The following is a 22,334-nucleotide window of genomic DNA, read 5'->3' as shown; positions in this document are numbered from 1 at the left end:
GCAAAAATACCCTCTTCTCTCACGATTTTCTCTCTCTCTCTCCTCTCTCTCTCTCTAAAACGGGTTCAACTGTGATTTCATGATTCCGGCGACGGTGACGGTCAAGGCTGGTATCAAAAGAAGCGTACGGACGAGACGAGTGTAACCCAACTTGAATCACGTCGATCGGAGCTCCGGTTTGGGAGAAATCTGAGATTGAAGTTCCGGCCACCGTGAACTTTCTTTGGTCGATCCGGCCGATTCCGGCGACGGTTTGGCTTGATTCAGGTACCTATGAGTTCATTTCATCGAGCTCTTCAATTTGATATAAGATTTGGCAGGTTTGGGTGGCCGGATCGCCGGCGGTGACGTTGAATGGGTTCCGGCCGAGTTGACCGAGTCAAGCCGAGTTGACTTGGTTGACTGATGTGTTGACCGGTTCAACCCAGTTTGACCCGATTTAACCCGGTTTGACCCATTTGACCCGGTTTTGACCCATTTCACCCGGTTTGACCCGATTTTGACCCATTTGATCCGGTTTGCCCCATTTCACCCGGTTTGACCCGGTTTTGACCCATTTGATCCGGTTTGTCCGTTGACTGTTGACTTTGACCGTTGACCATAGTTGACCGAACGTATTTTACCTGTTTTTTCGTATAATGTGTTTTTCGATGTAGATGGTGATCCCGGTTGAGATTTGAAGCAGGTTGACTTTCAGAGTTAGGGGTTTATTGGGGACTCGTGCGGGGTATTCGGTTTCTGATTTTCAGGTAGGGGTTTTCTATGTATCTTGCGTGTGATTCTAGGGTTCCGGTTTCACGGACTCTTATTATATTATGAATCTGTCGGTTTCCAGGGGTGGAAATACGACCTGTTTGTATAATTTATACGTATTCTATGTTGATTATCATTGTTGGTACGTCTTTGGGAGTGGGGTGATTGGAGGAGGTTGAGGTACACTGTGGGGCCCATATAGGAGCCCAATATATTGGATTATGATGGATTATACAGTAAACTGGGTACGTACCTGTAGACCGTCTGAGGTGAGGTGCATCACAGGGGATTATGGATTATGGATTATGGATTACCGGAGACTAGTGTTTGTGGTTACGGTGATGTCTAGCCTTATCGGCTACCATATTACTTGGGTGAATTGCCAATGATTGTATATTTGTTGTGCTGCATATTATGCGTCATATCCCTGAATTTCTTTTTTTTTTTATATCGGTGTTTCCTTTCTATGCCCTACTGAGCTTCTTGGCTCACCCCTCTTCTTGTTTCCCTTTCAGGTGAGTTGGATTTAGGTGATGCTGGTCAGCGGCGGGACGCATGAGCTGGTGTGTAGCCTCGAGCTGTTTCTTTAGCAAGTTTTGAGGATTTGGGGTTTTGTAGTTGTATATATGTTACTTATTTGCTCAGTTTGATCTCGGGTAGATAAGTCTTCTTATTTCCGCTGTTGTATAGATACTCTGATGTTTTCGATAGGTGTATATATGTGGTATTCTGGAGAGACTATGCCCATGTTATATTTCAGGAGTTGTTACTATTTTATATATTTTATATGTTGATTTAGGTATATTGGATTAAGGGTTGGTTCGGGGGATGGGGTCCCCTGCCGGTCACGTTGTTATGGGTTTAGGTACACTTCGGTATACCTTAGGAGAGAGGGGCGTGACATTCATGCAGTGGTGGAGGCATTGATCGCAGTGACAAAAATGTCAAGCACTGTTCAGAACTAAGAAGATGTAATATGACATTGTACCTTGAAGCAATCAAGTGACCTATGTCTGGCATTGTCATCCAGTTCTAAAGTGGTGTTGGTTTATCTGATTCCCAGAAGTTCAATGAGTTGTAAATCGAACATGCCCCATCATAACCACCAAATAAATCAACATACTCTGACAAGAATGTCAACAACTCGTCAATCAAGTTTTGTGGGACGTTTACCCATGCATCATCTCCAAAACCAAGTAATCCAGCAATAGCCCGAAAGCTATAATTTCCATAAGCTCTTACATCTTTTACGAACATAATATAATGATGCAATATAGGTGGGAACTGACTAAGATATACATACTCATGGGCAGTTGACCTCGATCTTGAAATCCTTTGCGTAGGAAGTGGTGGAGTGTTGTAAAGAGATGAACAACTGTGTCTACCTGGCTCTTGAGAATAACAAAAATCTTGCTGAACGAACTCGAATGCAGATGCATCACCACTAGTAGATCTGTCTACTTTCTTCTTTGAGGAGGGGTGAATTGATGAACAATTGTGTTTACATGGATCCTGAGAATGATTCAAATCGTGCTGAACATTATTGAATGCGTACTAATTACAACGATTTGATTTGTTTACTTTCTTCTTTGAGGAGGGGCGTCCACGAATATTTGTCTTAACAACTGGTTGAAGAAGAGCAGTTATTGATGGGTTAATTATCTCCCTCAACTTCGTTAATAGACTGACTTTACTAGGCCTTGATTGATGTTTAAACTGTTCTGTGAACATTTGTAGCTCGACACTACAATTGATTTCATCATTGACAGGTGAAACACTTGGCAATAAGTCAAGTTTTTTCCAAAACTTATCAATGCAAGAAAGTGGTATAGGATGATCTTCATTCGTGTATATTGCAAGCTCTTGCGCACATGACAATCCATTACTCGTACGAAGTTTATATCTGCAAGAGTAGATGTCTTCTCCAACAACTTTAGACCATTCAAATTCCAACCAAATCAAATTCAATGCATCCACTGAGACAAAAGCACGTAATTCTCAGAATAGGCCTGTTTTGAATCAATGTTGGATAATATTTTTGCTTTTCTCCAAACTAGCTTATATTGTTGTGAACTGACCTTGGATGAGCTGATGCATAGATGACATTGCTGACTCCAAGTTTGATTGAGGTGTGCCCAAGTATCGTTTCAACTTCGAATGCTGACTCTTGGCTCTGTTAGTGGTTAGGTTGTCGAAGTGCATATAGGTGTCTGTCCAGGCGGATATGAACATCTCCTTATATGGGGTCAACCATACATCTTTAATATAATGCAGGACTTTGGAGTAATTTTGTAAAATTATCTGAAGATCAAATAAATTGTACATATACGCATTCTTGGTTTCCGATTCTATTAATGTGTGCCACATGGAGTAGAATGAAGCCCAGGATTCCTTGTCTCGAAATGATTTTTTACAGTGGGCTATAACAACTTTGTCGATGTGCCATCTACAAAGCAGTTTCATCGACTCAGGAAATAACTAGGCACATGACCTCATTAATGCCAAATCTCTATCAGTGACAATAACTCTTGGAAAAGTTGATTCATCCATTGTTGACCGCAAACAATTCAGTGCCTAAGTATAATTGTCCTCCTTTTTCTGATTGCAAGAAAACAAATCCTACGCAAAATGTCATCTTCATTGAAGTCACGCCCACAATCTCAAATAGAGGCATCCTGAACCTGTTAGTTTTATATGTAATATGCATCCATCAGTAGCACATGTGGGAATGCACACAATAGTTCTAACGAGTTTGGATGTGCAAAGAATAATTCTTCAAGTTTATTAGCCTGAGCATTGCTTCGACGAAAGAAAACATACTCGTAATGGTGTATGCATGACATGAGTTGTTGCATTTGGGATTTACCAACTTTCTCTGCAGTTCGAAACTTCTGGCGTGCATTGTATATAGTTTTAATGGTGGACACGTTGTTCGGATCCCTATTCTTTAACGTGTATAAGATGTTTTGTGGCTTCACCAAATTCTTTGACATATCTACCAATATTTCATTTTCAGTAGCAGAAAGCTTACCGACATAAGAATGCCCTCCATATATAATACTGCGGAATGGTTATGCACTCCACATAGTACTCTTACCATCCAATCATCATCTGTCTTCAGTTTCATCCCTTTCACTTTGAATGGACAATCTCGTTTTTTTGTGCCAATTAACCTTGTGGATGTTTTCTTACTATTGTAGGTGCCACCACGATCACATTGTAACAATAATTTGTGTCTCCTCCCGAATCCATCAATCTCTGACCTTTTAGTAACAATAACAAAACCCAAATTACGTCCAATATTCTGCACCCATTCAATTAACGATTGACACGAATTGAATACTTGAGAATGTATTAATTTGTTAGAAATTAACAAAATATAGCATGTATTAATTTAATTATGTAGCATATCATATCGGTGGAAAAATCATTTGTAACATCCGCTTCAATGTCTTCTTCACCTTCATTTACAAGATCAGGTTCTTCTTGTTTTATTTCATTTATATCAATATCATCCTGCCAACAATACAAATTCACTTTAATATATGCAATTAATCAAAATAATTATTAAAAAAATAAAATTGATATATTTAGCTTATCACTAGAATCACTTGACAATCTTAGCTCTTCACTCCATAATTTCAGATGATCTATCTTTTCTCAACCTCAAATGGGAGAAGGGTGATTACAAGCAAAAGGGGAGGCCCGACTGGTTATATAGACTATGTGTCACTCATCCAATAGTACATAAATCCACGCACAGAAGTGACAAAGCTCACTTGATGCCATGAAATGAGGGCAATACCGCAATAAGATAGTCCCCGTACCCAACAACATTTGTACCAAAGACAAAAATATATGTTTGAATATGGACTTAAATATCTAATAACAATAGGCCCAAATACATGTTTGATTGGGAAAAAATACAAAAAAAGAAAAAGATAATGACTCAAAGAACACTAGAAGCACACCCCATGGCTCACACACACGCGAACTCCTATCTCTCTAACCTTATCTCATCTGTAACTCATCTTTTTTTCTCTCTCACCTTATCTCTTCCCTAACTCTCTCTCACCTCATCTCTTCGACTCTGGTCTTTCCTCTACCATATCCGGCTATTATCTCCTCCTTAGTCCTCATCTTCTCTCTTCCTTGGACTTCGAATGAACAGAGCTGAGAGTCTGAGTTGACCACGGTGACAAATAGAGCTGAGCAGGAGCGTCGGTGGCGGCACTGCAGGTGTCGGTCGGCGAAGAACACGATTGGGAAGTCTCTGGATCTGGAAGTGGAGAGTGGGCACTGGATAGAGCTTTTGGGTTTGGGTTTTGGGTCTGAATGTGGATCAGCGATTTTAAATGAACCCGGACGATTCACAAGTCTTCAAGCTAGAAAGTAAATAGCACTTGCAAGAGGAGTAGTGATAAAGCTACAAAGACTATGAGAGCGAAGGTCGGTGCTTGATTCAGTTAGTCAAGGCATTAGAGACTCTATGTAGAGTGAAGAATAATTGATAATTGAACCCCCTTCCCAATCTGGACATTTGGGGGGTATTTGTCGCTAGGAGAACGAATGAGGCGAGGGGTGACCCCCTTCTCGTACTCTTGAATTAGACTTTGCTGGAAAGATTTTCCTTTCCCAAACATTATTCTCCTTTTTGGAAAGACTTTATGTAGAGTGATACTGTTGAATTCATTGTCATGGGTTACATGACCAGTTGAAGGCGAAGCAAAGTGTGAACCAGTGACTCACTCACATCACATGGCTGCAGATATATTTTAGTTACAGGAAGGAACAATCCACAATCGTCAAAAAAAAGAAAAAGAAAAATGAAGTTATTGGTTGGTTTGATGGACCCTACAAACACATAGATCAATGAATCTTTAAAATAAGACAAGAAAATCACGTTATCCAACACAACTCCTCCCCAAGTTGCCCAACCTTGTCTGCATCTTGTGATGTCGTTTTGAACGTGGGAACAAGTCTAGAAGCGTAGATTTTTTTGTTTTAGACTACCTAGAACCTTTTATGTGTCTTTTCAATAGGGGTTTAAACAATAAAAATGGGGGTGTTAATAGCATGACCCTAACCAAAAACTTCTCCTATAGTTCACACCAATCGACACATTTAAGATCTGTATACGTTATGGTTTCTTTCCTTTTCGCTATCTCCTTTACTAAAATTCTCCTATAAAACCATGGTTCGTACACTGAACAGTCTTAGACTTAAGAGAAAAATAAAATACAGAGATGGGTTGCTGCAGATTTCAAATACTAGTGACGATTCTCTATTTTGTGTTCCTTCTGCCAGGCATACATGGCTGAGGTGCTGATGGGCACTACACGATTTGCAAAATTGCTCAGGTTTTCAGGAGAATCTGTCTTTTGGGTTTGTTTTTGTGTTTTGTGTTATGTAGTCTCGATTGAGTGAAGATGGGTGTCTATTATGATTTTTCACCTTTTTCAAATTACATATTTGTTTTACTAGATGGCTATGATATTAGTGTCATTGGTTGGCCTCAAGACCATCCAAATACACTGAATACCTTGTGATTTCTTAGCGAAAAGAACCCTAATTCCAAGAAAAGAATAGTCCCGAGGGACTTGTGGGGCTTGAGAAAAGGTTTGTTATGTTCAATGGTGCAATTGGTAGAAAACAGTTGGAATGGCTAGAGGGAGTGCTTAGGGATGCAACAAGGTTAAAATGGAAAGTGGTGGTCTGTTGCCACAAGCCATTGGATCCCGGTGCATCGTCCAGTGAATCACTTCTTCGGAACTACGATGAGATGCATATGGCTATATAGATGTTTACGATGACAGGCTATTGCTTGTTGGTACAAATCGTATGGAGAGTAAAGAAATGTGTTTCAGTCATTGAGACAACATTTGGGCAATTTCTTTTCTAAAATTCATGTGAAATTATCATTCATCAAAACCATGAGCCGCACATTGTAATTTGTTCCCTTTTGGAGAATTCTGGTGTAAACTTGGTAGTCTCTAATTAAATATATACAAATTATTTATTTTAAAGTTTTAGTTTAAGGATTAATATGTCATTGTATACAAGGATATTTATGTAAACTAAAAAAAATTTAAAAGTGGTACAAAGATAGTGTTTTTATGGTGTGTAGATAAAATTTCCCAAAAATATTATTTATTGCTTAGAAGATATTACAACGGCTAGAAGCCATTTAAACATGTAAGAGTATTGTTGAATTAACGGTACAATGATTACTCCTGAGCAAGAAGATGCATATACTCAAAAGCTGAAGAACATTCTCAAGGACAAGTGAAAGAAAGACAGAAGGCCTTATTTTTTCTTTATCAAGGTCTGGAAGTGTTTTGTTCCAATAAGGACATTCTTTAAATTTTTATTCCATTAACTTCATGTAGTTTAAATTGATATTCCAAAAAGGAAAAACTCTTTCCCTAATTTTTTTAATGACTAAAATAACCTCCGTTTACTTAATTAGAATTTTGAATTAATCATTAAAGTTATTATACTTCTTCTTTTGTGCGACTGGAACTCAGGGAATCTTCTTCTTTCCATTTTTTCCACGTAATTGATCTTGTAAGTTGAATCTTCCATCGGTTTCGAATTTCTATTATGATTGAGCTTGCGATCCTAGTTGTTTTAGATCTTATCCATGTTTGATATTGGTTTCGTATCACTTAGGTAAGTTTAGTTGGAATTTCTTTGTTTGATTTATATAGATGTTGTGATTTGATTGTTATGGTTTTACTTGATCTGTGTTTTGATCTACATTATTCTTTTGGTTTTGGTTTGTAATTCATTTATTCTTTGATTTTCTTTATGTTTTGCATTATTCTTTGATTTTGTGTTTGATTTACAATGGTTTTCGATAGTCATTTAAGTATAATATAGATAGAATTCTTGTGATATTTGTTATGGTTATGATCTTTTGAAATTCTATATGTTTATATGTTATGTAGTTTGTGTAATCTGTTTGATTTTGTGATCTGTTCATAATATATATGTTTTAACATATATTATCTGTTTTATTTAGGTTTAATATTTTTCTTCTTGAAAAGGAATTAGGGAATCATAATGTTAAGCCCTTCTATTCTAATGTTTAATTTTGGTTCGCTTAGTGCTATGATGACAATGAATCGTGGGTTGACTTTCAATAATTTGGTGGATTTTGTTTGTTGTGAGTGGAGTTTTTTGGATGTTAGAGATGTATTCATTCTCAGTGTTTGCTTGATAATGATGAAGATCTTAGGAATATGTTGTTCATTGCTAGTAACATTTCATTGAGTTATATAGATATTTTTGACAAGCAAATTAGTTGTTCGGATGTTAGTAATTTGAAAGGAAGTGGCTCTGTGGACATTGGTTCAATTAGTGCAGTTGTTGAGAGAAGAAGTGATAATATTGAGCAAGAAGTTTCAAATGCTGATTGTATTTCGGCTTTTGGTTCTATTGGAGGTAAGGCTTTACTAACTTCTTCTTGGGCTACTGCAATCAGCCACGTAGGTCAATGTTTTATTGGTGGTGTTAATGATTTTCGTAATGCATTGTCTAAATTTGGGGTTAAAGTTGGATTTAAATATAAATTTATAAAAAATGACAAGGATAGAGTGACAGCTGAGTGCAAGCAAAGGTATCTGAAAAGTTGTGAATGGAGAGTTCATGTGTCCATAGAAAAATCAAATGGTTTCTTTTATAATAGATTTTTGAATAATGTGCATACATGTGGTAATCGAGTTTCTAATGCTTCATGACTTCGCCCAGTTGATGTTATCAATGAGATTAAATCTGATTATGGATTAGACATTAGCTACCACAAAGCATGGTATGCTGTTGAGAAGGTGAAGGATATGAAATTTGGAGAGCATAAGTATTCTTTTGATTTGCTACGATTTTACATTGATGAAGCTAATAAGTCTAACCCTGGTAGCTGTTTGGAGATGGAGTTTGATGAGACAAGTGGTTGCTTTAAGAGATGTTTTATTGCATTTGATGCGACGATTTCCAGTTTCAATTTCGGTAGCCCCATCTTATTTCTTGATGGCTCATTTTTGAAAAGTCGTTACAAGGGAAATCTACTTTCAACTACTTCAAAAGATGCTGAAAAAGGTATAGTTATAAATTTATCTCATTTGTTTAAAACCTATTCAGATTATATTTGTTCATTAAAATGCTATATGTTTCATTTTTATCATCTGTTCTGTTGTGCAGGTTTATTTGTGGTTGCTTTTGCAGTTGTTGTCGTAGAGGATGAAGATAACTGGACCTGGTTTCTCAGGTTGCTTAGAAAAATTATTGACGTAAGTAGAAGAATAATTTTCATTTCAGATCAAAATTATGGGCTCCTTCAAGGTGTTAGAAATGTTTTTCCAACAGCAGATCATGCTTATTGCCTTAATCATTTAAATAGGAATCTTAAAGAGAAGTTGAAAGGACATCATGCTTCTTTTAGGGAGATGATTGTGAAGAAGTTTAAACAATGTGTTTATGTTTCGAGTAAGATTGTATTCCATGATCGCTTGCAAGAACTTTTATCTATGGGTGGTGATCGCGTTGTTAGTTTTATAGATGAAGCTCCTGCTTGTAACTGGGCGAATGCTTACTTTATGGGTAAGCGGTATGGTGAGATGTCTTTAAATGCTGCTGAGTCTTTTAATTCTCAAATATATGAGTTTTGTTCATTGCCAATAACAAATATGATAGATATGATTCGATTGAAGCTCATGAATCAATTGTCTTTTAGAAGGGAAGATTCTTCTACATGGACTACTTTTTTATGTCCTTTGATGGAGAAAAAAATCCAAGAATCTTTATGGGAGAGTTGTGCTTGAGCTGTTAGTTCTTCAAGTGTTGATGTGTTTGAAGTTCATTCATCTCCTCGTGAAGTTGTTAGTGTTGCAAAATGGGAATGTTCATGTGGGAGATGGCAGATAAATTGCTTCCCTTGTTCTCACGCACTTGCTGCAATATCTAAGAGTGGAAAAGATCCTTATAATTTTGTTGAAGAGTATTAATATGCTTCTTCTTATGTCAGATGTTATTCAAGGTCGATCACTCCAGTTATGACAATATAGAAAGAAGACTTTAGTGAAGGAGATGTTCTAGTGATTCCACCTTATACGAGGAAACAACGTGGTAGACCTACGAAGAAAAGAACTCCATCTGTTGGTGAGATTATTCCCAAGAAGATTGGTGTACCAGATGTGGGAAGTTAGGTAACCATAATAGGAAGAGTTGTAATGCTGCAATCTGAATCTCAGATTTGTCTATTTTCATAAACAGATAATATTTCTTTTTGACAATTTTTTTATCATTTTTTTTTTGTTATTTGATGTTTGATTTGGCATTTTAATGGCATTTAATTGATAGAGTTATGTTGAACAGATAATTTTATGGTGAAACAAATATAATTTTCATGAAATAGATAATATTATGTTTCACATTGATGTCATTGTTTTCAATATAAGTGTCTCATTTTGAACTGGAATTAACATAGAATATATATATATATATATATATATACACACTGTTTTTTAAAAAAGGATTGAAATATATATGAGCTACTAAGTTGTTTTTACAACACATGGTACTTTCAATCAAAATCAATTGTCCTTATTTCATAAGACTCCAATGTTCAAGTCCCTTTGTCGTCATTGAGCAAGTCATGAATGACATCTGATCTCAAATGTAGTTGGTAAGTTTTCCCTTGATTTCTTGGTGGGTCATCATTTGTTTGAGGATGTAATAGTATGTAGCACCACAATGAAGGCTGAGACAAAAAGTTCAAATTTATTAAGTGGATTATAAAGCTATTCTATTATGTTTGTTTAAATTCTAATTATGGATTTAAATGGATATTGTACATGTTATCTACTTGTCTTGGGGTCAGTCCTTAAATGATTGGCTTTTCTAATGTATTTTTGTGGGTTGAAAACCTTTCCACGATGTGGGATATCTGGTAAATAACAAATGATACAATGTTATGAGTTTTTGGACAGATATAATATTAAACAGCTAAATTTTTTAATGTATCAAAACAAATATGATCATTTGCTCTGTATATTTCAGGTAATGATCAGTTGTTGATGAGGTTTTGGGGGATAATGAATTATGATGTATCCATTCTTCTTCTTCTGTGTCATACACCAATAATGTCCAATGGTTATTGTTGCAATTCAGGGGGAAGATCAAGTATCTGCAATCTGCTTTCTTTTCATAAAAGATCTTGTCCACTTGCATATCCAACAATCTTTCGTTCTTGGTATTCACCAGATGCTACAAGATTATCAATATAGCAGTATAAAATATGAAGTAACATAGAATTCAATAATATTTTGAATTTGTTATATGTTACCAAACACAGGCTGTTGAAGACATGTGATACACCATCATGATACTTCCATATGAGAACTTTAGATCGATCTGGCTGTCTTGACATCAAGATTTCTGAAATTGAATCTATTATCTGGAATGAATAAAACACGTGAGTATAAAAGAATTTATATTGGATAATGATAGTTAGGACATTGTACTTATCAAAAATATGATCTGTTAACTTACCCCACTAGAAATTTTTTTCTCTTCAATCAGTTCTATAATGTCTTTGAAGGTTGTTGTTGAATAAGGCCCTTTACCACCCTATACGATTGCGCTGTCAGTAAAAATTTTATCTGTTTAGCAAAATATTATATGATTCATTATATAGAAAAATCAATGTCGATTAAGTTATTCGTACCTATCTCCTTCATGCTTGTATATCTGTTTCAGTTTTTCCTTGTCTTCCTCAGAGAGATTCTTGTACACTTGCATTCTTTTTGTTTTTGTAGTAAAAGTCATTTTCAACTTTTTTGTCTTGATTTGGTTGGGAGCATCGCCTACATCAACAAAATCATCATCTTCATTCTTTTCAGTTTTCTGTTCAGGCATGTTCCTTTTTCTTCCAACATTTTGCTTTTCATTTTTCGACTCCATTGCATATGTGTAGGCAGGATCCAATTTCTTTGACCTTTCTTTATGTTTTATATTTATAATCATCGACCTGTAGTCGGTTTTGGTATTTCTGCTTCTTTATATTTTTCACCTCTCTTCACAATCTGTGCCATTGCATTAAGGACATCTTTGAATTTCTGCTCGTAGTCAGTTTTGTAGCTCTCAATTAATTGTGCGAGTTGAATCATAATTTGCTTCAAACTTTCAAAATTTTTCCTATCTGTACACATTTTTCAATCTTTGAATTATCTGTTTCTTCATATGAAGAGTACTTTTGATGTCTTTGAGATTGATTCTCTTTTTTCAGCACTTCATTTTCTTCTTTTAGGATATCCATTTTTGCAGCAGCTTCTTCGTTCTCCCTTTTTGTAGCTTCAACTTTATTTTGTAGTTCAATAATTATTCTCTCATTCTTTTTCATCTTGTTTTCTATACTCTCTATTTGATCCATTTTTTTCACAAGTTCTATATGTTCTGTATCATACACATAATCATATTCCTCTGAATTACTTGTACTATTTCCATCATTTTCTTCCTCTTCAGTATTATTATCTTCTTCTTCACTTTTTTCTTCTTTGTCTGCCTCTTCTTCTTCTTCTAGTTCATTATCTACCTCATCTGTTTGTTTGTCTTTTCTTCATCTTCTTTTTCTTTTTCTAAATTTTCATCTTCTTGTTCTTCGTATTATGAATTTTCACCTTATTCTTCAAATTTCTCTTCTTGCAAACTTAATTTCTTAATTTTCAGCATCTCTATTTCATTTGTTGTTGGTGTGAGTTCTTTTTCATTTATCTTCATATTAAGGAAAACAGATAACATTTTCATTAGACAGCTAACATTTCAATTAAAACAGATAACATTTGCATTAGTTAGTTAACATTTCAATGAAAACATATAACATTTACCTCAGATAGCTAACATTTCAGTGAGAATAGATATAATTGTCTAAGAAATATAATATTTCGAAGTAATGCATATAACTTCATGACAGATTTAATTACAAACCTTTTTCCCATATATCTTAGTAAGACAATTTGTTCTCACAACTTTATCCAGCTTTGAGATGTCCCATTTAATGAACCTTAGTATTGCAACTTTCTTCTTTGGCTTTATCAATGTTGAGTGCTCACATAACCAATACTACAAAATAAAGAATATCAAAATTTACAAGTTTATTGAAATATTACTTTTATAACAGTACTAGTAAGGTTAGTTTTTACTTACCAATAATGCAATTGTGCAGCCATTGATGGTGTGTAATTTTTCAGCATTCTTTTGTATTGATTTAAGTAGTGCTTTTTGGATTGTTGTGGCCAATTATGTCTTCTCATCTTCGCAAAGTCTTCAACATAATGAACAATGTTCCAAGATATTTGCGTTCTAGTGGTTGGGAACAATAGGTAGTGGCATGCATAGATCGACAATATTATGTCTTCTCATTTTGTGCATCTTGTTTCGAATTCCCCTTGTAACAAGAAATGTATGCTTTCTTCAACTTTGAAACTTTCAATTTCTTTAAGTTTTTGAATCTCCTCTTTATGAATTCAGATTTCTATTTTGCTTCTCTTGGCTTTCTATTAATGTTCATTTCTTCTTGACTCGATGACAAACCAAATATTAGCTGTATATCCCTTTTGCTTATCATCATCTTCTTTCCCCCAACAACAAATTTCTTCAGTTTCATATCATACGATTGAAGGATCCTCAGAACAGTTGTGTTTGATTTGATGATTTTCTTAGGATGATCATCATTGATGAATGGCTTGAACAAATTCCAGAAAACTGTCTTCTTCAGCTCATTCTTTTGATTAGTCCCCAATTCAAAGTCATTGATCACTCTCTTTAATGCGTGGAAGTTTGATCTGTATTGTACATTGTAATTTAGACCTAGTTCCATTGCAATTTCTTGTATCTTTCTAGCCTTTGGGTCTCTTTCTGAAAAAGGACACAGATACAATTGAATAGATGTTTTATGTGCAAACATATATTATATGCAAACCTAAATAAGAACTTTGTACTGAAGAAATTTTTGGCTTAATTATGAAATAGGCTTTCAATTCCCAGAAATAACCATAAAATCAACCAAATTAACATCTGACTGGGCTTAGTCTCCATCATGAGCCCTAGTAATTTACTTTTAGTAAAAAATCTGCATATTGTATCCGTCATATAGTATATGTCAATTCCCTGAAACAACCATAAAATCAACCAAATAAGAACTTTGTACTGAAGAAATTTTTTGCTTAATATATGAAATAGACTTTCAATTCCCAGAGACAACCATAAAATCAACCAAATTAGCAGTATATTAAATGAGAATTTTGACAGATACTATATGATAGATATAATATGCAAATTTTTTAAGATATTGAAAATAAGCAAGTAAAATCATGAAAACTTGAATGGCTATATGAATATAAATAAATAACTATATGAACAAGAAGAAGCAAAATCATCATATGGATTATCAAAAAGAACATATATAATTACTAATGGATTAGCTTTTTGTGTTGAGTTACAACTTACAACCAAACCCTAAATCAACATATATAATACAATTTACTTACTCTTTACTGCCCTTTGTTTGCGCTTTTTGGTTGGTTTCTCCATTTGTAGCTGTCCGAAGAGAGGTACAAAGGTTGATTTGCTTGTGAGTAGTTTATCTATTTTTGAGAGAAACAGAACTAGACAAATCGGACTATAACTTCTTTGGTTGATAATGAAGTAAAAATGTAGTCGATGGTTGCATGGATCGACGGTCGCAGGAGCGGCGGTGATGACGACGACGGAATGTAGGCGTAAAATCACGCTTTTTTCGGTTTTGTTTCTGACGATAGAAGCTTCGTGAAGAAGGTAACGTCTCTTTAGGAGTATTTTTGTCAACACAATACAAATGTAATTTTTTCTAATGTTTTTCCCGCTTTATCCTTCCTTGAATATATCACTACCATATTGTCCTTTCCCCTAATTTCTCCAACTATAAATGTGTATCAACTTTCATCCTTAAAATAAAAAATTAAATAATTTGTCAAATATCAAAAATATATTTCCATGTCCATATTGATCCACAAACTTAAAGCCCTAATCTTACAATTTTACCCCAATAATGTGTATCCCAAATTAGCTGCTAGCGCTATGCCATGCTCTCAGCAACAAATAATAGGAGAATCATTGAGCATCAAAACTCAAGGCTCGGCCTGCACAATCCCAAGTCAAACTCAAGCCTGCTTGGTAACAGTAACTTCCAAAAGATTTTCGTAGACTGAATCATACATCTCTTCATTGCAGATGCACCATTAATTGTTGATTTGTCAAAATAATTCTCGCAAAATGGGGCCAACGTCAAATGATTAGGACCAGGAGTAAATGGCTCAAATACACCACTTTTGGGAGTTCGAGGGCTACTGTTGTCATCAATTGAAGCACATGGGTCTTGATTTCTGGAGTAATAGGCCATGATTCCTCGTTCTCTCAGTTAGAATCAGGAGTAATAGACCCTAAAGCAATAGCCGTTGGATTAAGAGAACTTCCTTTATACAAAAATAATATCAATTGTTTCTTATTTTAGGGTTTGCAAAGGATAATTTATGGTTTACCTGAAGGACAATGTTAGAGACCCTCAAAGTTTGACCTCCAAAAATCCCCCAAATTTATGTAGCTTTAAAATAACAATTGATTAAAAACACATATGTAGAGTCCACTTTACATCCAACACTTCAAATTAAATAGGGTCATTTGAGATCACTTTTTTGGGTCTCAAGCATTATTCTTCGCAAAGTCAGAACAGCACCAGAGAAGAGACGAGGAAGGGAACAGCGTGGCACGGAAACGAAGCGTGGCGTGGTATGGGGCGTGATACTTTGTTAAAGGCCTAAATTAGCAGCAAAAACAGTTTCAGAAGGAAAATGAAAACACGTGTATAAGGAAAAAAAAATATATTTAGCTATAAAAAGGAAAAACAAAATCGACGTATTATTGTGTGTTTTTTCTGGTTCTTATTTTCTTCTTCTTCATTGGCGATTACTGCCTTATTCGCTTAGAAATCTGGCCTTGGACGGCATCCAGTAAAATTCGGTGATTTCTTGTTCCACCTTCTCGCCATGTATTCAATGCTCGCTCTTCGTCGCATTCACGCTTAATTCACTTTTTTATTTCTGATATTTCGTATTGAAATTTATGTGATCTCTCTGATGTGCCCACCAAGTGTTTGATGAAATTCCTACGCTGCCTGCATATCAAATTTATTTAGTTTTTTGAATGTAATTTTTCATCAGTTTATCAGTCTCGTGTAATCCCTCCAACTGCTTGTTGTTATATTCTCGATGTAGAGAGAAGTGACTGATTGCTTTGTTTTTGTTCATTTGTTGTTTATATAGCAATGGCGTTGAGATTGGCTTCCAGGAAGTTGAGGAGCGATATCTCACCTATACGTTCATCGGCTTCTCTACTTCATTCACATGCTACAAGCTTTGGTACGTCTCCAAAATCCTCCTCTTTTTTGAGGTTTTATGTCTTAATTTTTTACAGATTATATGATTAGGGTTAGTTTTCAAATGATTCTCAACTGACGGTAAGCTCTTTTTGTTACCTTCCATTTGCGTAAAAGGGGTGCCTGCTATAAGAGTGAAAATTAAACTAGCTGTAGATTTACAGAAGTTGTTTGTCCCGCATACTTAACCAAGCAAAAGACATTCGTGCATTAAATATTACCTGGTGGTCCATTGTTCCATGATATTTCAATGTTTATAAATGCAATTACATTTTCAGGGTATAGGGAAGTACGAGAAGAAGAGAAGACTAGGATGGTCAGTAATGTCTTCAGCAATGTCGCCTCAAACTATGATCTGATGAATGATGTGATGAGTGGAGGACTACATAGATTATGGAAGGACAGGTTATATTCTTTGGTTCCCCTTTTAATTGACTATCATATTCAGCAGATCTCTCTTTGGCTTCTCATTCCTATCTGGAAACTATTTCAGGCTGGTTTCCAAGCTGAATCCATTCCCAGGAATGAAACATCTTGACGTGGCTGGCGGGACAGGTCTGTACCCTTGCTCAGTTGTATATTATATTAGTATAAAAGCTTAATTTGGTGCAACAGAACTATGGGAAGAGCAAGCTGTAAGAACATTGAGAGCAGGAGTGAAGGTTTCATTTAAGATAAAGAAAACTATCCAGCACTTCATATGGTGCTGCTTTTGTTGGAATTAAAAACTTTGCCCCTTTCTTGTTAAATATATCACTGTGTTAAAGGTCTACGTGGTAAAATTATTCAACTGTAAAAATATGGTTTTTTTTGTCTTTTTTTATTGTCTGGTTAATTCTATAATAAAAGGTTCCAGAAACTTTGGGAAAGAAGAAGAGAAAAATTTCTGGGTAAGAATCAATAATAATCGTAAGATGGAAAATGCCTGTTATGCCAAAATTGTCTGCCAACCATTCATGACACTTATTTGGAACATAATGTTAGAACTTTCAAAGTAATATTGGCATAGTGTAGATGTTCAGAGTATGGAGTTTTAAGAAGTTTATTTAAAGTACTTTTTCTAAACTCAGGTAAAGTGTGCAGTTTTTTCAAAGTAGAAAAGTTACATATTCTTCTTTGGCGATCATTTTATGTGAATGCAACTTGGTTTCAGCATCAGCATATCTCTAATCTGAAAAGGAGTTATGCTATGTGAAACTTTAGTTTAGTCACCCTTGATTGTTTTGGTATGTAAAACTAAATTTAGATTGGAGTTTAAAATATTACTTTGCAGGGGATGTTGCTTTCAGGATCTTAGAAACCATAACCAGTATCAGACGTAGAGTGAGGCAGAGTACTTTTGATGATTATTTACAGGATGAAACTCGAATATACGTATGCGATATCAACCCAAACATGCTAAATGTAGGGAAAAACCGGGCTGTAGAGAGAGGTAAGACTAATGGAAGATGTATCATAGACTTCCCAGATTGAGGATTTATATGAGATTCCTACTGGTTATCCATGCTTATTATTTTCACAAATTGATGTAATTATGCTACTTCTAGGTCTTGGGGAGGAGAAGTCTCTTACATGGGTGGAGGGCGATGCTGAAGCGTTGAGTTTTGAAGATTTGTCAATGGATGGCTATACAATCGCTTTTGGAATAAGGAATGTGACACACATAGAAAAAGTTCTTGCTGAAGCTTATAGGTAAACTTGTAACTATGTGGCCTGTAATCAACTTCTTTTACAGCTTAAATGCTTCTATTTTTTTCTTCTTAAGTTACGGGGTAATATCCTTAATTTTTGAGTGAGAGGGAATCAAACCTTAAACTTTCTTGCAAATGTAAGGAGTTGTGTACCAGCAGGGCACAAGCTCCTTTTCTTTAACAGCTTAATTGCTTATAAGTGTTAAAGTAGAATGATGCAGATATTCTTGATTTCTAATGGTATGCCCTCTATTACTGGATCATGGAGTCTCGTTTATTTTCTTTTTGAGAGAGTTTACCAGTTGCGGCAATAATAGATTAGAAGATTATCAGAAAATAGTTGAGGCTTTCAAGAGGAAGACTCCCAAAACTAAGACATTCTTTTTTGATAATTCTTTTAGACTGTTGGCTCTATATATGTGGTGTTTAGGGAGGAGAAATATGAAGAATTTGATCTGAAATTTTAGCTATATGACTGGGAAACTACCATGACTAAGGCAAGTAAGCAAGAAAGACATTTTAATCCATCAGCCCAAAGCATTGAAAACCTTGATATCTTATTTTGTAAATGGTCTTCATTTTCTACCTTTGAAATGATAGGAATATAATATGAGGTATGCAGCTAAGAACAGAACTTCTATAGATGAACAGTGGGAAATTAAAGATTTGATGACAGGTAAAACTCCTGGGGGTGTAAACGAACAGGTCGCCAGTGAGCTGCATTTCTACAAGGGCGTTAGGGCGAGGCTTGTTTGTAAACAAGTTGAGCTAGGGGCAACTTAGATCCCATTTACTATAGAATCTCGCAGGTGATCCTAAACTAACCAAGGCACTCAACTAGAGCTCTTTTACTAAATGGGCCGAGCCAGGCATGGAGAAGCCAAGCTCGCTCTGCTCATTTACACCTCTAGGGGTGATCTTAGCAGTTTTGTCAAGCAACAAAAAATTATTGGGCATGTCTTCTTTGTGAGATTAGAGATCAGAGATCTTCCAGCATCATACAGTAAACAATCTAAAGCTGACAATTTTTGAAATGCATTGGAATTCTGGAAGATATCTTTATAAGCAAAGATATGTGTATTAATGATTAATTTAGTCAGGGATTCATGCACTTGTGCTTGAATTTTCTCACTTTTCCCCACAAATGCGCCAACATTTCATCGATATACATGCCAAAACTGAGTTCGACGATTTTAATAATGTCTTACCTTTTATTGGTTCTACCCTGACCCTATATCATATCCTAAACCTTCTTGTGCAGCCACAAGTATAGCACAACATTCTCAGTTGTACTACTTTGTTTGTTTCTTTGTTGCCTCTCGAACTTGTTGAATTTACCCTATTCAGTCATACAAAGCTTCACATGTACTCTTCCACTTCCTCTCACCAGCCCTAATACTATTTGATATCATACATATTCCTCTATGTTTCCATTGTCATACTCAGATATCTCGGCTGATCATGGTTCAACCTGAAGCTTTTTTGTTTTTGATAAAGTTCAACCTGAAGCTTATCCACTGTATGCTACTTTTTTCCATCATATATTAATATTATGCTAGTGCATGTCACTATCGCCCTAGTTTACTTATCCATGTCATGCAGTGAGAAACATTGCTTGGAACTCTCTGTCTTTATCTTACACTTTTCAGTCAATTTTTGTGATGCAGCTAGGGTCAGTGCATTAGTGACTAACAACTGCAAGAGTGTCCTTAGCTTTTGCTAATTAGTATCTTTAGCTTTTCGATATTTTCTCTCATGAATGTTCATGCTTTAGCTTCTTTTTTTAACTTTTTCATACTAAGCTTTTTATTTCACAGGTTTACATAATTACATCTAACCGTCTCAAAGTCTATTGGATACATCGTAGACTCGTAGTTGTCATCATGCATAGCTCTTTGAATTGAATCATTTTTTAAGTGAACTATGGTTATTTCTGAATCCTATCTATTTGATGTCCCCTTTTCCTTTTCCTATAATAGACTGAGCTAGGGATTGTCATTAGACTGACCTACTTATTGCATGACACTCTCGGTCGAACTTATGAGTTGTGGATAAACTCATAGCATTAATGACCAACACCTGCAACTTCTCTTAGCTTTTTCCATAGTATCTTAATTCTTAAACTTTTGGATGTTTTCTCTTAACATGTTGATACTTATTGTGATAGCTTCAATGGTTTTGTTGGATAGGGTGCTAAAAAGAGGAGGAAGATTCCTTTGCCTGGAACTTAGCCATGTGGAAGTTCCTGTATTTAAGGATTTGTGAGTATCTTGCCCTCTCATCTGCTAGCATATGATGGTGCGAACACTAAGAAGAAAATTTTTATTAGTATAGCGTTATTATGAAGTTGATATTGTTCTTTAATGGTCAATTAAATTTTGATTTCCGAATATATCAGCTAGTCTAACCTATTAGAAGATATATATGATAACCAACCTGGCTTCGATAAAATTTTTAAAACTTATAATCCCCTTGTTTGTCTTATTAGTTCCAAGAGTTAATAAAACAGATTTTCTACTGTTTTTGTTTCGCTTAATTGAAGTTTCTGTTAGTAGTTTTTTGTATGAGCTCATGGTGGTTCAGACATGCGTTTCTGATAAATGATCTTCATTCATCAACGAATATGCCATTATACTATTGAAAAATATTCTACATGGATTCTTGCTGTCTTTCATTTTTAACTTTCTGTAATTAATTACTTCCATTTAGCTTTTTGTATGAGCTCATGAGGGTTTCCTGTTCTTTCTGTGTAGGTATGATTATTATTCATTTTCGGTAATTCCAGCGCTAGGAGAGCTTGTTGCAGGTGATCGAGAATCTTATCAATATTTAGTTGAAAGTATCCGTCGTTTTCCTTCTCAGGTATATTTTGTCTTATATGTGGTCTCACTAAAACAGATTATTCAATCACATTCTGCAATTACCTGAACTCGGGTTTTGCTTGGGCTGCAGCCCTCCTCCTGTTGGCGAAGGCTTTAGAAAAAATGTAATCTTATGATATTGCTTGCGTGGTCTTAAACAGAAAGATATAGGGGAGTATGGGCAATAATCTTGGTGCTTTATTGAGGCTGTGTGTAGTCCAGACTCATCTTCTATCCTTTCTTTGCGAAATGCTTCTTAATATATGCTCTTCTGTTTAGGGAAAAGAGAGACAAAAAGAATTATGAGCCTCTGTATATCTTGCAATTGTTTTTCTTTTCTTTTCTTTTTAGTTTTTCTTATAGAGGGCTGCATTTCATCATTAATAGTGACCGAGGACATCAAAGATGAAGTTATCCCCGATTGTTATGTTGATAAAGTAGCAGTTTTATTTGAAGAGTTAAACAACCGATGCTAGTCCCTAATTTGCTATATCATGTCTCAGACAAAAGAATGTTAGTGTGGTTTAATGCTAATGCTTATTTAATACTTATTTGAAGATATATAGACATTATAAAAATGTAGAAGATATACAAGCTCTTAGAATTTGCTGTATTGATGCTCTAGGTTTATTCAAAGAACTAATATATTTATGTAGTCATGGTAAACGTGATTTTGTCACATTGGTGGTGATATATCGATTGCTTCCCCTGCAATTAAATTTTGGTTCCATGATCCCTAGTTCATAAAGCAGTAGAGTATTGAACCTGACTGAGACTTCTGTATTTATTATGTATGAAAGCATTTTGTAACTATTTTTGTTTATTGATGAATGCAGGAGAAATTCGCTTCAATGATTGCAGATGCAGGGTTTCAGAAAGTCGAATACGAAAATCTTGTTGGGGGAGTGGTTGCCATTCATTCAGGGCTGAAAATTTGAAGATAAGCTTGTGAGGTCTCTGTTTTCATGGGCAGCCTTTTCCACACAAGATTTTATATTCTTTTGCTTAGATTTAATGAATACTAATAAACTTGTTGCCACCGGTAATTATCTGTTGATGTGGTAATTATCTTTCATGCATCCAATAATTTCATTAGCTTCAAATTGAATTTGTCCGTTTGACATTCTTTGTTTGCTCGGTATCTTGCACCACGTGACAAGAAGTTACTCATTGGAGCTGGTATGGAAGTTACTTAAGGAGTTTTGATACCAAATTGGTATGAATTATTGCGAATGTAATTCTTTGAAGTAGTGAAGTTATTTATGATAGGTTTTCATTGTTCTTTATTTGTGTTTTCTGTTTTTTTGCAAGTTCTCTATATGCAGCTTTGGAAATTTTAAAGGCTTATTTGACCAATATAAAGTTTGAAGGTTCATTTTCTCCATATCAGAAATTATAAGGGCTAATTTGGTCCAATTCTTTGTCACGTATATAATAATAAATTATTAATAACAATCCACGTCATCAAGATAATGGCAGAGCATATTCACACTTCGGACTAATGATAGGGTAGGGTTTTCCAAGATTTGATTGATCGCAGTTATGTAGATTCCATTTACTATA

The 22,334-nt window shown here is 35.2% G+C and overlaps 3 protein-coding genes across 7 annotated transcripts; 2 read left to right on the top strand and 1 right to left on the bottom strand.

Annotated features, from left to right (window-relative positions):
* Positions 1–1,785: 1,785 nt before the first annotated feature.
* On the bottom strand, positions 1,786–4,893 carry LOC119992742. Its single transcript, XM_038839536.1, has 7 exons — positions 4,829–4,893; positions 3,927–4,016; positions 3,490–3,813; positions 3,318–3,434; positions 2,832–3,199; positions 2,335–2,729; positions 1,786–2,265 (listed from the first exon to the last, which is right to left on the bottom strand). The coding sequence occupies exons 1-7, from the start codon at positions 4,891–4,893 to the stop codon at positions 1,786–1,788; spliced, it is 1,839 nt and encodes a 612-aa protein (XP_038695464.1).
* LOC119993779 lies at positions 4,413–10,107 on the top strand. Of its 4 annotated transcripts, XM_038841004.1 has the most exons (4): positions 4,413–7,320; positions 8,117–8,199; positions 8,672–8,850; positions 8,953–10,107. In XM_038841004.1, exons 3-4 carry the CDS (start codon positions 8,682–8,684, stop codon positions 9,570–9,572), a joined length of 789 nt encoding a protein of 262 aa, XP_038696932.1. In that variant the 5' UTR covers positions 4,413–7,320; positions 8,117–8,199; positions 8,672–8,681; the 3' UTR covers positions 9,573–10,107. The 4 variants fall into 4 exon arrangements, with proteins under 4 accessions (XP_038696932.1, XP_038696933.1, XP_038696934.1 ...); XM_038841005.1 differs by lacking the exon at positions 8,117–8,199; XM_038841006.1 differs by having other exon boundaries at positions 4,421–8,850; positions 8,953–9,351; positions 9,776–10,107.
* Positions 10,108–15,644: 5,537 nt separating this feature from the next.
* Positions 15,645–21,886, top strand: LOC119992613 (2-methoxy-6-polyprenyl-1,4-benzoquinol methylase, mitochondrial). Of its 2 annotated transcripts, none has more exons than XM_038839397.1 (9): positions 15,645–15,804; positions 16,107–16,202; positions 16,498–16,624; positions 16,713–16,774; positions 17,493–17,651; positions 17,767–17,911; positions 20,100–20,171; positions 20,664–20,772; positions 21,608–21,886. In XM_038839397.1, the coding sequence occupies exons 2-9, from the start codon at positions 16,109–16,111 to the stop codon at positions 21,707–21,709; spliced, it is 870 nt and encodes a 289-aa protein (XP_038695325.1). In that variant the 5' UTR covers positions 15,645–15,804; positions 16,107–16,108; the 3' UTR covers positions 21,710–21,886. The 2 variants fall into 2 exon arrangements, with proteins under 2 accessions (XP_038695325.1, XP_038695326.1); XM_038839398.1 differs by having other exon boundaries at positions 15,678–15,832.
* Positions 21,887–22,334: the final 448 nt, after the last annotated feature.

This window comes from Tripterygium wilfordii, chromosome 23 (assembly GCF_013401445.1).
Source record: "Tripterygium wilfordii isolate XIE 37 chromosome 23, ASM1340144v1, whole genome shotgun sequence".
NCBI classification, from domain to species: Eukaryota; Viridiplantae; Streptophyta; class Magnoliopsida; order Celastrales; family Celastraceae; genus Tripterygium; species Tripterygium wilfordii.
This window is presented reverse-complemented; position numbering and strand designations above follow the sequence as displayed.